This window comes from Bombus vancouverensis, chromosome 11 (genome assembly GCF_051014615.1).
Source record: "Bombus vancouverensis nearcticus chromosome 11, iyBomVanc1_principal, whole genome shotgun sequence".
NCBI lineage: Eukaryota > Metazoa > Arthropoda > Insecta > Hymenoptera > Apidae > Bombus > Bombus vancouverensis.
Window position 1 is genome coordinate 10372420 of NC_134921.1, and position 15659 is coordinate 10388078.

Consider the following 15659-nt stretch of genomic DNA (forward strand, 5'->3'; position numbering starts at 1 on the left):
ATTACCACAAGTCGACAGTAGCGACACAAAATAAGCGAATTCTATATGAATTACACTTCTTGAAATAAGCACACACATAGGTTTAACCTTATATGTCGGAAGTATGGTAATGGAGAAAATGTAAGGCTAACCTTTTTCACCGCAAGTGCGTGAACTTACTATACTTTTTCTTTGTTTAATTAGTATAAGTTGAAATGAGTAACGCAAAAGAAAATTCTACGATACCGGCAAAAAATACGGTAACTGTTAATACGAAAGCTCATGGAAAAATCGTGTTAACACTTCAAAATTGTCTTTTACCTGATGAAAAACTAAACTCGACGCCGTCGCATTTAGACGGATTGGATGCAGAAACTGAAACCGATCTAAGGATATTAGGATGCGAATTGATACAGACTGCTGGTATTTTACTGAAACTACCCCAGGTTTGTAATTATTTTCACAAATAAACAAAATGTTTGTAAACGCCATAACCTCTATAACCTTGGAACACATAGTCTCTACTTTTATTATCTTTTTGAATAGGTCGCAATGGCCACAGGGCAAGTAATATTCCAACGATTTTATTACAGTAAATCGTTAGTTAGACATAATATGGAAACAACTGCAATGGGTTGTATTTGTTTAGCTAGTAAAATTGAAGAGGCCCCGAGACGTATCAGGGATGTTATCAATGTGTTTAATCACATAAAACAAGTTTCCAGTCAAAAGTAAGTATGATTCTTTGTTTTTAATGTTATTAAATTTTATATATATTTTATTTTATTTATTTAATCTTAGTTCGTGCCTTTCGGCTTTGGACGACTTCCAAATTACATCTCTTATATTGCCTTTACTTATATCTAACGCTTATCCTTCTTTGGCTTTTGCTTCCTTGCTGTGCTCCCTCCCTGTCGTTCCTCCCCCTCTTCTGCTGCTCTTCTCTTCGCTATTATCGCTTTCAGTTCTGTCAGTCCTTCTGCAGTCTCCTTCAGCACTTCCCCCATGTTCCTTGCTCCTCCTGTAATCTCGCATTCCTCTACTACGTGCTTCAGGTCCTCCTCTCCTTTTTTGCATAATCTGCATCCTCTTTCTCCCTCATCTTTCCAGTGTTCTCTTGCCTTGGTTTCGTTACCACATCTAAATCTTGCTACCATACTTCTGTCCTCCCATTTCATCTTTCCTTCTAGGTACTTTGGTAGTCCTTCTTTCGCTATGTTTCTGTAGTATCTGTTGTATTTAGATTCTCTTATCCTTTTCTCCCTCTCCTCTGTTCTTTCTTCTATAATCTGGTTCGCTGTCATCCTTTCTTGTCTATCTCCTGCCTCTCCTTGAGTCCTTCCCTCTCTCACCTCCTCTAACCTCCTCTTTCTTTTCCTTGCTCTTTTCCCTTCTTGGCCCTTTCCCTAATTCCTTTCTCTCTCCTTTATACATTCCTTCACTAATTCCTTCTTCGATTCCAAAGCTTTCTCCTCATACCTTACTGCTCTTTTCAGTGCCTTTTCTCTAATTTCCTCTATCTTGCACTCCTCTCTCAGGATGTAGTTTGGCGTTGTTGTGTCTAAGCCTGGCAACCATCTCACGTATCTCCTTTTTACCCTGTCCAGTCTCTCCTCTATGTTCCATCTCCACACCTCTACTCCATAGAGCGCTACACTCTTTACCAGTGCTCCAAACATCCTCATTCTCCTCTTGTAATCCCTTTTAAATATCCTTTCTCCTACGCTCCATGTCTTCTTTATCGCAATTGCTGCCCTCCTTTTTCTGTCTTGAATATGTTCTATATATAATTCTAGTTCTTATTTCTCCCATCTCCATTTCCTTTGCCTCCTCTTGTTCCTTCTCTTTTCAAACACTACTACTTTCGTCTTTTCGGTGCTCAGTTTCAGTTCCACTTCCTCTAGGAATGTCTTAAATCTCTTCATCATTTCCTTTAACTCCTCTTCTCTGTCCGCTATCAATACAATGTCATCCGCGTATGATAGTGACCATACCTTCTTGTCTCATACCACTTGCCCTTTCTTCATTTCCTCTTCCAGCCCTGCTACATAGATGTTAAACAGTGTCGGGATCTCCTCTATCCTTCTAGTTAACTTCTCATTCACCCCCATTCTCCTCATTATCTCCCCCAGTTTCTTCCTATAAATTTTATATATATATGAATAACAATAATATACTAGATTTGTTCTTCTTTTTAGGCCAATACAACCTGTAATACTTGATCAAAATTATGTAGCCCTGAAGAATCAAGTAATTAAATCTGAAAGGAGAGTCTTAAAAGAGTTAGGTTTCTGCGTCCATGTAAAACACCCTCACAAAATTATTGTTATGTATTTACAAGTACTGGGACACGAAAAAAATCAGGCTTTAATGCAACAATGTTGGAATTATATGAATGATTCTTTAAGGTCTGATGTGTTCTTAAGACATCAACCAGAAACTGTTGCTTGTGCATGTGTATATTTGGGAGCAAGACAGCTACAATTACCTTTACCTACTTCACCTGCTTGGTTTTCTCTTTTTAAAGTTAATGAATCTGCTATTAGAGATGTTTGCCGTCGTATATTACGACTTTATTTCCGACCCCGTGTTAAACCGGAACAGTTAGAAAAACGAGTAGAAGAACTTCGTCGACAATACGAGGAAGCAAGAACCAAAGCAAGAAGTGGAGATGTAGATAGCCACACACCTAGCCCACCACTGCCTAAACATCATAATGCCTGGGGTGGATTCATTAGCCGCAGTGGTACGCATGCTGTGCCAGAAAGAACAAAGTCACCTAGGTATGATGTCATGAAAGAATGAGAAAATAAAGTAATAAAATGTAATTATTATCGTAATTAAAATCGTGTTTTCCTTATTTTAGGCGATCAAAATCACCAAGTACTTCACCATCTAGAGGTGAAGGAACAAAGCATTCCAAGAGAAAGAAACATAGTAGAAGCAGATCTCGCAGCCATAGTCATGGACGATCTCGAAAACCGAAAAAGGCTCAGCGAAGACGATCTGGCAGTCATAAATCATCACGTAGTCGTTATAGATCACGTAGTCGATCACGAGATAGAGATGTAGAAAAATCAAGTAAACATCGCAGTAAGCACAGACGACATTGAATGTATGAGGAGATCATCATGTATATTACAAAAAGGAATATTGCAATTACGTGAACAAGTTATATTCAATTTGTAATATAATACGGGGCCTTTTTTTACCTCTGTTGATTAACCCATTTGCATCCAAGCGCGGATTATTACGCAATCGGACGACTGTCTTCTATCACCAAGCGCGGATTATTACGCGCACTGCGACTGCTCTTTTTTTATTTCCATTTTAATCTAAATAATTTTTACTTTTTTCCTCTGTTATAAAGAATGTAAGGTGCGATGTTTGCGAAGTAACATCGTCTACCAATCGTTTTGAGCAGTAAATTTTCGATAAACTCTATAAAGAATTCGGAAGTCATTTACTGCACCTACGATCGACCGCACGCGGTGATAGGGACCAGTCCTCTTAAGTAGGGCCATGATGCAAATGATTAAAATGCAATTTAAATAGAACGATCGATTCTACTGTATGGTATCTTGAGTTAATTTAACGATGATAATAGTAGGTTTTAAATAAATTTTTTCTAAGAGTGTGCGTTAAGTCACATGTACCTCAAGGAAGACGGTACATTTTAAAAGAATATTACAAGTAATGATACTTAAGAAGGCGTGTATTTAATACAAAACTTGAAAATAAAGTTTTATATTCATGTACTACCATATATTATTTTGTAAAATCCAGCCGGTGCTGCCTTCTTCCTCTCAGTTGATAGTACCGCTGAAAAGTCTAGCGTTGTTAATTGTGGAAGAATGTGAACGATGTATCCTCTATAATATGGAAGATTTTCAATGGGATTTCCATGTAGCGTTAAAGATTTAAGAGTTGATAACTTTTTCAATTTTACAACATCATTTATATCCGAAATATTGTTTCCATGCAAATAAAAAATTTTTAAATTCGGAAAATGTGTAATGTCATCAGCAATTTGTTCTATCTCATTGAAAGAAAGATCGAGCCAACTAAGGTGCGATGGATCATCGAGAAGCTTTTGTGCAAGATTTTCAAATCCGAACATTGATGTCAATGAATTATTGCTTAACCACAAGGAACATGTTACAAAACGATCTGCAGCTGTTCGTAACGGAATTTTACCCGTTCGTACTGCTTGTGGGCGTTTATTTGCCAATTCTTTTGTAACAAAATAAATATTTTTATTAATATTATCTTTCAATTCAGAAAATATATCATTTTAATAATGCATCATATTACTAACATACCATTCATTGTGGTTGCTTTTTTGAATGACAAGTCTAATGGAGCAGCTATCAACATCTCTTGCCGTTCATTTCGTCTATAATCAGAAAGTGGTTTTTCATAATACATAGTAGTGTCCATTTTAATGTTTGAATGATAAGGTCTTGACAAATTTTTGAGAAACTATGCCAATATTAATATTAAGAATATATGCAAAACGTTCACTTGAAATTATTTGCCAATTCTTAATATCATTACTAAAACTTCCATTCTTCATCTAAAATTCTTGTTTCCATAATTTTTGATATAGATAGTCACTTATCCAATAATTATTATCATATATCCGTTATGTATATAACTTAAAACAAAAAGTAATAATTTCAATTACTTATGTAATTTTATGAATAAATTTAACTACTTTAACAGCTTATAATTGTGAGAGATAAAATAATACGCAACCTAAGAAATTTGACGCGGGTTTTTTTCTTCACGTAATTTAAATCAAACTGAGTACACTGATTGAAGTGCATTTTTGAACACATAGAATGTAATACGTGTAAACGGCGACAGGTTGCTCTTTGTACGTATTCTGTAACCATTTTGTCATTCTGTACTTTTTTATAATCATTGCTATTGAATTATAAACTGTTAACGGCGGTAAGCTAGATTGAAAACATTTTAATGTAAATCAGACGAACAAGGAATTTGTGAATACTATTTATATGTAAGCTCACATTTAGTTTAAGCTTGAATAAACCACGTGTAATAGAAGAAGCAAGGAAGCAGTTTGGTTACATCCCTTACTTTTTGCCTGCTAAAGATGCCACGCACAAAACATGTTCGGAAACCAAAACAAGAACAGCACTCTGCAGAAGAAAGTGACTTATTAATCAAAGATTTTGAACGACAGGCACATTTGCGAATATCGAAGCTGGAGGCAGAATCAAAAATGGCGATAAAAGGTCTTGAAACTTTTGTTGATGTTACCTTATCTCGGCTTCCGACTGAAATACGACAGATGACACTTGGCGAGATACTCAATCGCGAGGCTGACGAAGAGAAAGAAAATTGTAATGAAGTTTCGTCGTCCGTCGACGACCGTTCACTAAAATTGGCTCCAACGGAGAAAAGAAAGAAAGTTGGTAAAAGAATTACTAACGGGACGGATGATGGATACGTTACTGAAAGTGTTACGACAACGCGTACATCAAGAGCTAGAAAAGTCGCACCTCCTACTACTAGAAGAACACGTAGTACCTCAAGAAATAGTAAAATGAAGCTTAGTGAAATAAACCTAGAAACTATAAGGAAGATAACAAAGAAGGAGCATATCAACAACATATCTATGAAAATCGATAAATTTAGAACTCCTGCTGCTACAAAACCTGGGTTTAACGAATTTGATCTTGTAACTCCAAAAATAAAACCTAATACACCATTAAATGTATTAAGACGTCCAAGACAAGGAGAAATGGTTCTTAGCATGCAAGGTAGCCCCTTATTGGTTTCTGCGGTTATTCAAGAAGACATTGCTAACATTAATGTACCTTTGCGTAATGGCAATGTTATGTCCTTATTACCTAATGATGGTTTACGTATGTCACACATTCCTACATTAGATGCAGAAACCATGAAACAGCTAGAAACTCTAAAAAATCACATTGAGAAAGTTATCTCAACAAAATAGTTAAGATAATCATAAGGTAGATTTTTATAGGGTCCATTTCTTGCATTGTCATTGCGTGTCAATGAAATTGATTTTAGATCAAAGTATCTTGTGGATTGTGTCAATTTTATTGCAAGTAACGAATGAAATAAATGTTATTATATGTTCATTTAATATATATTTGATTAGCATTTGTTACAATCTTTTTATACCTTATGATAATGATAATTTTATAACATATTAATATAACATATTATAGATTAAGAAAATTGATATCTTAAAATCGGATTAATATGATAACAATGCATGTATATGTATAATTTTTTATGTAATAAAAATTAAAAGATGAATTGTGATTTGTAACTTGACTGTATCTAATTCATTATAGGATATATTTTAAAAATCGTTACAAAAATTAATATTTAGATTACTCGTTTTTATATTTTTTTAACTATTTCTGGACAGAGTTCTTTTGCATTTTATATTTTATAATTATCCTACATTTCGAAACAGCATATTTATCACATTTGGCGGGCAAGAACTAGTAGAGCGCGTATGTAGCACGATTATGTTCTAACCATTAGTGTACATGCGCGTACTAAAAGATCTGTCAAACGAACGAGCTATATTTGCATTCTTCTACTTTGTGATATTCGTAGTGTTTTTAGATTGTACAAAATCATGTATAAAATATCGTAGTGCTCATTTCCATACGACGTTAGTTGGTTTTCTCGTACTTTATCGTAATTTGTCACTTTCAATATTCAATGTTTGTCACATAATGAAGGTATTAAATGTATAAAACATGAATTAGAAATGTCAAAGTACGCGTCATTGAGTTCGTTAACACGGATTTTTGGGCGGTCTAAGATATATACCTATTAATCGGAGCAGAAAGAAAGCGATATTTCGGTGATATCTTCTTACGCTTAATTCTATATATTATATCTCGTTGATATTGAAAAATTTCGAAAAAACAACGAACTTATTATTCTGTCACATATTTTGCAAGTAACTTGTGTAGTAATAGTTTAAAAATGTAAAATAACCTTCAACGAATTTTATGCTAATTTATATCTTTAAATATTGTTCGATCACATCATGTAGTAATGTAAAAAAGTATAAGTTTTATATCAGATTTGAACAAAATAATTATTAACTTGAATTCATGTTCAATTTAGTTGCAAAGGTGATCAACTTACTATAATTAGATATAGTAATTTTTTTTCATACGTAAGATAGGTATGTTTAAAGAGCTCTTTTAGCACAAAAATCAACATGGTGCGTGTAATCACAGTACATAATTTTCTGGGGCAAAATATCACTCAAATTGAGGAGCCAACTGCAAGCTGTATAGCAAATGCATCTGGACATGAAATGCTACTCCTAGCATTGTCAACTCATTGCGTCGAAGTTTGGGAATTGATGATATCTGATATTAAACTACATACGGTTTTTCCAACAGTTGATATGATTAATCAAATGGTGCACTGTACCAAAGAAGATTATGTTGTAACGTTAGAATCAAAATTATCTAGAGATGCAAGCATTAATAATCATACAGGGAAAACAATTAATAATTTTGTTAGAATTTATGTTAACTGGGCTATGGTAAAAGATCAAAGTCAACCTATGCGTGCTAGAATAGCTGGGCGTGTTACTCCAAGTTTAAATCGACCATTGAATAGCTTAGAAATGATAGAGTTGCCATTAAATGTGCAACCTACACTCATTGCTTGCTGCCAAAGTACTGGCAACCTCCTAGTGGCTTCCGGAAATAGTGCTATTTTACATGAATTTAAAATTGAAACACAGCAAGTATCAAAGATGAAGTTTATAGATTTTGAGGCTCGACCATGGTCCTTGGGCTTTTCATTTTCTCCTACACACATGGAAATTGTTGAAGATTTTATATCAATTATGGATAAAACAAATTTATGTGTTTTTCGATTGACTAATTCAATGTATGAAGATATTGATCAATTGAGTTCTCTAACTTCCACAAACTCTTCATCTATTGATAAAACATCTATATCCACTGATTCCTCTCTTGTGGAAAACAGTAATAATACGACTAATCAAGATGATAACACAATATTGCAAGGAATAAATTCAAAATGTAAAAGTTCTAGTCAAGATCTGCACTTTATTGTATCAGAAAACAATGATTCTAGTGGAACAAGTACAAAATTTAAAGGTAGGAGGCATAGAAGTTCCAAAACAAGTATATGGAGTAAACTGGAGACAGGAGATTTCAGAAAAATAAAATCTAATAATAATGACACTGTTATAAATTTGGATCATTTAGTGTATAATGAAAGGGATGAATTACAAAGATTAATTGATCAAGAAGTTATAGATGGATATTCACAACCCTTGACTATAAATTTACCATCTATAAGTTTGGAAAGAGCAGGACCTGGGCATGCATTAAGTCCTTTCGTATTAAACCCATCAGAAATAAGGATTATAATTAAAACGAATTCTCCTGATTTAGGATGGTCGGAAAATTATACAATAAAAAATTTATTGTCTCTTAAAGTAATGGCAGCTAATAATAAACTTGATGGAAGTTCTGAACTGTTCAGCTGCTCTTTATTGAAGCCATTATACATGAGGAAGGAGTGTAATACTTCTTGTTTAAAAAAATCAATCCTCAGATCAGATAAATATACATATTTGCAGGGCGTAAGTTGCTTCTTATGCACACTGCAAGAAGGATATCTTTATCATTTCTCTGCTACTAGCTCAAATCCTACAGATGCAACTTGTTTAACTACTTATCCATTTACTGCACCTGTTAATCATGTAGCTTTGGAGCATACTGCTTTGCATGCATTGACTGAAGCTGGTCTTGAATCTTACACTCTACGTTTATCTCATCATGTTGCTAGAATGTCTAATGATATAGAAAATGTAAGAGTTACATGCCCTAGTGTTTCTGAGCCTGTTTGTTTAATAGGATTAAGGCCATTTCTGGGGATACAGAAATTATTACATAGCAAAAATTATCTAATCCTCTTAGCCAAAGCAGAAAACTCTTGGACTTTATATTCTTTAATTTTACCTAAATTGGAGAATTTGTATTACGATGTTTTAAACGCAGCGAGGAGTCATAAATCTTCTAGTCCTAGCACATACCGACATTTGTTAGGGGAAGCTCATGCTTTGATACGTTTAGCTAAAGACGCTGTGTATAATTGCTCAGACATTAATGAATTTGATGATATCGCAAATAAAAATGGATTGAAATTGAAGAACTTGTATAATCAATCATGCGCGCTGCTTGGAGACTATTATATTCGTTCCGAATATGACTCAGATTGGGATTTCTGTATACCCTATTATAAAATGTCGGGTTTAAAACCTTCAGAAGTATTATCTAGGAAATCGAGTCAAGATGCACCGGGTCTCGTTACGTTTTTGACTGATATACTTTTCACGATGAAAAGTGGTCCGGAAGCAGATGCCTTGTTCCAAGGATTTAATATTGTAGAAATAATATGTAAATTAAAGAAACCAGACTTATTGAAATTGATTTTCAGTAGTCCCGTATTACGAGAATATACTACAGAAAAACTAATACATCTTTTGTTATTATATGAAACGGACGAATTAGTCAAGTTAGCTTTGGCACTCTTATACATACAAGCTGAAAAACAAGAACAAGCAGAGAAAGTACTTGAACCAGTCTCAGCATTATGTGTCAAGAAAATAGTTTTAGAACATTGGGACCTGTTGTTTGATATGACGGCGATGAAAAAGAGAAGTCCAATGATTCCTACGTTTTCAGATTTCGCTGGAACGTTAATGCGTCAGAAAAATTCAACCTTTGCTGAAATTCTGATACAATTAATCGAAGAGGATGGAATCCTATCTCTTCATCAAATTATACAGGTGTTTTTAGAATATTTACCATCAAGAGTAGGACGAGATGGGCATAATGCGGCAATGACATTACAAGTATTTCTCGAAAAATATCTTCACAACTACTTTAGTACAAAATTGATTATAGATTCGTCTGTTATAAATAAAAATCAAATACGTACGGATTTCGCTTTGGTTGAAGCTTTTAAGCTATTAGTACGATCATACTTAGGCAAGTTAACACAAACAAAAGTGTACAAAATAGAAAATAAAGAAAACGTACAAGAAAATTATGATAACTTCATATTTGTGAAGTTTAGACCTCATTATCTAAACGGGATGCCACCGTATGCGAAAGATTATCAAAAAGTTTTGAATGTGAGCGATCTAAAAGATTTAGCTGATATCGATAAGACTGACTCTGAAAAAACTATACCAACGGAATTGTTTAAATTACAGTCTGTATTATCTTGTGATTTTATACCAAATGAGTGCTTATATGAAGTTAAGCAATTTCTTGAAACACAAGAGATTGATGGCAGTTTATCTTTAAAAGCGTTGTGCATTCAAAATACTGAAGAAACAACAACACTTTTAATGGATAATTGTCCTCAAGCTGTTGTGCAATATGCAAAGGTAAATACCATATATTTCAATCCACTACTTTTACGGTATTTTCAATTTGTTTTTATGATTGAATTTCATAAAATTGTGTTACAAATTTAGGACATGTATACTAAAGATTCTGAATGGAAGTATTTAATTGAGTTAACGCAAAATAGGATTGCTGTATCGAACTCTCGACAAGAATTGCAGTGTTTATACACGCAAATTATGAAAGGTAAATTTTTTCGATATATTTATGCTGAAGTATATTAAATTGTATTATAATATACTTTTTATCGTTTCAGCAATTTTGAATTATCTACCACATGCGTTGTCCTTAAAAAGTTTACATCGTGTTCTTCCAAAAGATGATGTAATAACATTTCAAAAATGCAGTGAAATGTGTAATCAAATTATGCACGCTGAACATGTTAAATCTTTAATAATAGAAACTGGACAACAACTTTTATCGACTTTAAAATTGTGAGCGCTAATTTCTACTGATCAATTTTATCGTCATTTGATGATAGCATAGGTCCAATTTTAATTATAAAGAAAAAAAAACATATGATCTAAATGCAACAAAAAATTGTTGCACGAAAATTATACATTCTAGAGAAAATAGATTCGAAACAAATTGTACTTAATCTAATTTGTTGAAAACGATACTTTTTCATATGGCACGACTTTCATAAATTATAACTTTTTGCTTAAAATTACTTGGCGTTTAACGTAACTAGTGACTTTCTATCTCTGTGATCACATTTCAGACACTTTTTTCATTTATATAGGTGTTTTTTCTTATTGAATATAACTATAAATTTACAAATCGTTATTGAATATACTCATCATTTGTATAATACTTTTAAAAGTACATATTTATTTTAATGCAATTATTTAAAATGCTCGATCTTGATTAAAATCTTGGTCGTGCACAAGATTTTTTATGGATAAGAAGTTGTATTATATATAACAAATTGTCAGAAACTAAAGACAAATACTATAGATAAAATTAATTCACCTATTATTGATTGTTGAAATGTTCTATATAGATATATTGTATTATATCTAGACGTATGTTATCTTTCCCTTAGCTAATGAAATAGTTGAATCATAATTATGAAAAGTTTATACAGAGAACCAAGCATATAGATATTAAAATTTTACAATGTTATATATAATATTTAACGTAATAGATTGCTTTGTACACTGAACTAAGAAATTTTGTAGTAACGATCATTGTATTTTTGACTGCTGTTTGAATATTTCTAAGAATTTGTTAAAAATTGTTTATATTTTAACCGCTAAGGGCGGGGTGGCATGTGTTTAGGAAATCACGTACTGCTAAGGTAGTTACTTTTTATTATATTTGTTGATCCTATAATGTATTTTCATCACTTTCTGAATGTTACATTATATGTAACTTTAATGTGCCTTTAGGATTAATTTCTCTTTGTTACAAATGTAATATAATTATGTTAGAAGTGATCTATGATATTTATAAATTATAAAGAAATAATACATAGCTGTAACTCATATCAGAATGCTTCTTTATTATGTAATCATATTTTTATAATGCTATTTATTTATTTAAAGGAAGAAAGGAAAAGAAGGATGGAAATTATTTTATTGTTTCAGGATCGCTCGTTCCATTTCTTTTTTTACATATGATATTACCGATTTTTCTCTATTGAATTATTTTATCTCAGGGATTCAATTATTTTAACTAATTTTTATTAAATGCATAACAATTTTATTATAGTATAATAGCTTTTAATTTATATAAGATAAAACAATAAAAAGTTGTATATCTACCAAACATATCCAACAAATTAGTTTTTTGACATCTAATATATGTAACTTAACCCTTCTTATAACAAAGAAATTATATGACAGCATCTTCTTAATGTCCTTTTTTTTATGTACACTTTTCAACTACGAAAAATATTTTTAATTACTTTATTTTACGATATCTTATACACTAAGTTAAAAAGATTTTATACTTTTTAACAGGTGAAGTCAACAATATTTTATACAATCTCAAATTCCTTATTCAACCTTGTTAGATCTCTGAAATAATAAAGAGTACCACTGTTTATATAATGAAATTTAATAGTTTTTATTAAGAAGTATTTATTAACCATACCTGTTTTCTATAGCTTCATTTAAATGATATTTGTGCATAAGCGAAACGACAAGTCTCAGTGTTGACCAAATGGTATTTGACATCGCTTTCGGTGAAAAGTTTTCACTGTGAATTCCACGACCAGCAGCTTGTTGGTTTAACGCTATTACAAGATGTTCACCTGCTTCTCTGTAGAAAAATAAATAATTTAATCATGTAAAAAACTGTACATAATGTAAAAATTTTACTTACTTATATGCAGCAAGATTAATGCAAGAAATTCCAAGATTGTAACGAGCTCTAATAAATCCAGGTGATAATTTTAAAGCATGATGATACGCATTTATAGCTTCTTCCGATTTTTGACCATTAGCTAAAGTTGCACCTAATCTATTCCATAATCTAGAATCCTTCCGAAAATATTACGTTTTCGATAATATATTAACAATTGCTAATACGCATTACAAAAGATTAATTTATTACATACATCAGGGCGTACTTGCAGCGCTGCTTGGAAGCAATCGCTAGCTTTATCATATTCATTAGATAAATTAAAAAGGACTCCTAATCCACACTGTACATCGGCATCTATTTCATTCCACGGATTCATTCGTGCAGCTTGAATATAAAGATCTTTTACTTCTTCATGTACGTCACTAGAAAAAGTAAGAAGAATATTAGATATTACTCTATATATGTGTATTTTGTTAAACTTATTATTACTTACTTAAACAAAATAGTTGACACATTGGATTTTGATTGTTGCTCAGGACTACTAGCCTTCCGTACTGATAGATGCTTGTATTTTTCATTTTTTAGTAACCATTCTTTAAGTGTTACACATGCTTGGTTTTGGTAAGATTCATTTGTATATGAAACTGCAAGTGCCATAAGAGCAGCACTATTTATAGGATCCAAACTTAGACAATGTTTTAAAGCAGAAATAGCTAATGGATCTTGTTCATTTTCAGCTTGAGTTTTACCAAGAAGTAACCAAGCTTCTGAATCTTTTTCATCTTGTTGTACTGCTGCTTCAAAGCAAAGTATAGCACTTGGTAAATCACCATCTTTCAATCTTTTTTTACCCTCTTCTAATGCATTAGGAACATTTTTCATAGGATTTTCTTCACGAAATTGATAATCTTTAAATGGATCATAAAAAGTATCATATTCTGAAAGCCATGGATGCTTGGAAGATAGTTCCCCAGATGATGAAATCTTTTCCCATTCATTTTGAAGCTTCAAGAATGTAGATTCATAATTGTCTGTCTCTAGAATAAAAATTTGTTTTTATAAATATGTCTATAAGGAGAATTAGTTACAGATACTAACTTGGTACTAATATGTTTACCAACCTGAAGAAATATTTTCTTTTTGAAATTCATCTATCCAATTACTAGCAGCAGCTACTTCTTCTATCTTAGCTGTCACTTCATTTTCTTGACTATTATTGGTAGAAATTTTGTCTTCAGTCTTTTGATTATCTTTTTCATATTGTTCTGTCCAGTCTTTACTTGTATTCTGAACATCTGGCAGTGATTCTTCATTGTTTTTTGTGGGAACATCTCCTTCCTGTTTCATAAATTTCATAAACTTCGAATATTCAAAGTTAGGATTATCACTGTTTTCTATTGCTTCTGTTGGGTGTTCCATATTTATGTTATTGTGTATAGTATCTTTGCTATGTTCTATATATTCTTCTGCCCATTTTGGTCCTAATCCAAGTTCATGTTTTTGATGAGTTATAATGTTTGAATTCTGCTCTATCTCATGATGCCAAATGTCATCGGCATGGTGTTCCTGTATTAATTAGAAAATACAAATTTGTAATAAATATTTGTTTTATACTATAATGCTGCTAATATATGAATTCCAATGATAAAATGAGAATTACATTAAAATGACGTCCTGATTCAAGATATTGATTTGCCCAAGCTGTATCTAAACTGGTTAATTCTTGAGCAACTCCTGGTGCTGCTATAGGTGGATGAATATTTTGATCAATTTCACGCATTTCTTGCAATAAATTATCCATTCTAAATGTTTGAGGACATGAAGGATTTTCTTCTAAAAATTGTTTAACTAACTGGTCTGAATCTGAAGTTTGGAAAGGTTCCCCATGATCAAAAGGATGACGTATTCCTTCTTCTTTGAATCCATGATCACGTACAAAATGTGATGTTAAACGAATTAAAGAACTGGGTCCACCGCAGTCACCCTCCACCAATTCACGCAATGCCATCTTTTTATAATATCAATATATACCTAAACTGATTAAAGAAATGTGTTATTTTTGAAAATAAAAAGTAATAATGCATGAAATATATCTATAAACATTATAGTAAAATAATTCTACAACATTAATCTCATTAATTCAATCAATTAAAGTAAGATGCTTATTAATTTCATTTATTTTATTCGATATTAAATATCGAATAAAGGTATAGTTGAGATAAAATGTTTGCGCAAAATTTTTTTATGCAACATTAGAATCCAATGATATTATATAAAAGTAGAAATGAATGCAAATTTCGTAAAATATCACAAATATTGGTAAAGGTATAAAGTTCACAAACCTCGTTTCGTTCTTAATATGTATAATTAAATATTCCGATGATGTTGTTACAAGATATTAAATGTGTTTCATCAAATCTACTGTTTGAAATTGTTCATTTCCTTGCCATCGAACAATATTGGTACTATAAGTCGAATAAATTTCGTTGTATAATGGTGTATTATCATGGCAAACGTAACGTTAAGACAAGACGAGTATTATAAAGCCATTTTTTATGTGTTTGTTGGCTAACGAACGTCAAACCGTGGACAAGTTGCAGATCTATCTGAAGACTTGAGCATCCTCTTTATGTAGTATATGATATATACGCAGTACTAAAATATATTTTTAATATATTTTAGTTAAATAAAAGTTGTTCATCTAACAGTATTATATAATCCCTAAAAATAATGATAACATCATTTCATGTTTAATATTCATTTCAAGATTTTTTTATTAACAAAGTACATATAAATAATATGTATAAAAGATACTATACAAAGAAATATTATTGAAATAAGAGCAAGAAATCCAAATTAATAATGCAATGTTTATGTTAAAAT

General features: G+C 31.9%; 5 protein-coding genes across 8 annotated transcripts; 3 read left to right on the forward strand and 2 right to left on the reverse strand.

Annotated features, from left to right (window-relative positions):
• The first annotated feature begins 86 nt into the window (after positions 1-86).
• Positions 87-3737, forward strand: LOC117154724 (cyclin-L1). Its single transcript, XM_033329962.1, has 4 exons — positions 87-425; positions 526-710; positions 2178-2762; positions 2846-3737. The coding sequence occupies exons 1-4, from the start codon at positions 195-197 to the stop codon at positions 3090-3092; spliced, it is 1248 nt and encodes a 415-aa protein (XP_033185853.1). The 5' UTR covers positions 87-194; the 3' UTR covers positions 3093-3737.
• LOC117154726 (leucine-rich repeat-containing protein 51) lies at positions 3677-4626 on the reverse strand. Its single transcript, XM_033329964.2, has 2 exons — positions 4302-4626; positions 3677-4212 (listed from the first exon to the last, which is right to left on the reverse strand). The coding sequence occupies exons 1-2, from the start codon at positions 4417-4419 to the stop codon at positions 3731-3733; spliced, it is 600 nt and encodes a 199-aa protein (XP_033185855.2). The 5' UTR covers positions 4420-4626; the 3' UTR covers positions 3677-3730.
• A 216-nt stretch (positions 4627-4842) lies between these two features.
• On the forward strand, positions 4843-6294 carry borr (borealin-related). The gene is made up of 2 exons (XM_076622654.1): positions 4843-4935; positions 5019-6294. Exon 2 carries the CDS (start codon positions 5099-5101, stop codon positions 5963-5965), a length of 867 nt encoding a protein of 288 aa, XP_076478769.1. The 5' UTR covers positions 4843-4935; positions 5019-5098; the 3' UTR covers positions 5966-6294.
• Positions 6295-6500: 206 nt separating this feature from the next.
• LOC117154797 (BLOC-2 complex member HPS3) lies at positions 6501-11955 on the forward strand. The gene is made up of 3 exons (XM_033330079.2): positions 6501-10447; positions 10538-10652; positions 10723-11955. Exons 1-3 carry the CDS (start codon positions 7223-7225, stop codon positions 10902-10904), a joined length of 3522 nt encoding a protein of 1173 aa, XP_033185970.2. The 5' UTR covers positions 6501-7222; the 3' UTR covers positions 10905-11955.
• Positions 11956-12147: 192 nt separating this feature from the next.
• On the reverse strand, positions 12148-15431 carry Pex5 (peroxisomal biogenesis factor 5). 4 transcript variants are annotated; one of them, XM_076622537.1, is made up of 9 exons: positions 15119-15431; positions 14630-14807; positions 14437-14519; positions 13898-14342; positions 13270-13813; positions 13030-13198; positions 12795-12952; positions 12564-12731; positions 12148-12487 (listed from the first exon to the last, which is right to left on the reverse strand). In XM_076622537.1, the coding sequence occupies exons 2-9, from the start codon at positions 14700-14702 to the stop codon at positions 12448-12450; spliced, it is 1680 nt and encodes a 559-aa protein (XP_076478652.1). In that variant the 5' UTR covers positions 14703-14807; positions 15119-15431; the 3' UTR covers positions 12148-12447. The 4 variants fall into 4 exon arrangements, with proteins under 4 accessions (XP_076478652.1, XP_076478651.1, XP_033185978.2 ...); XM_076622536.1 differs by having other exon boundaries at positions 14630-14812; XM_033330087.2 differs by having other exon boundaries at positions 14437-14807.
• Between the last annotated feature and the right edge of the window lie 228 nt (positions 15432-15659).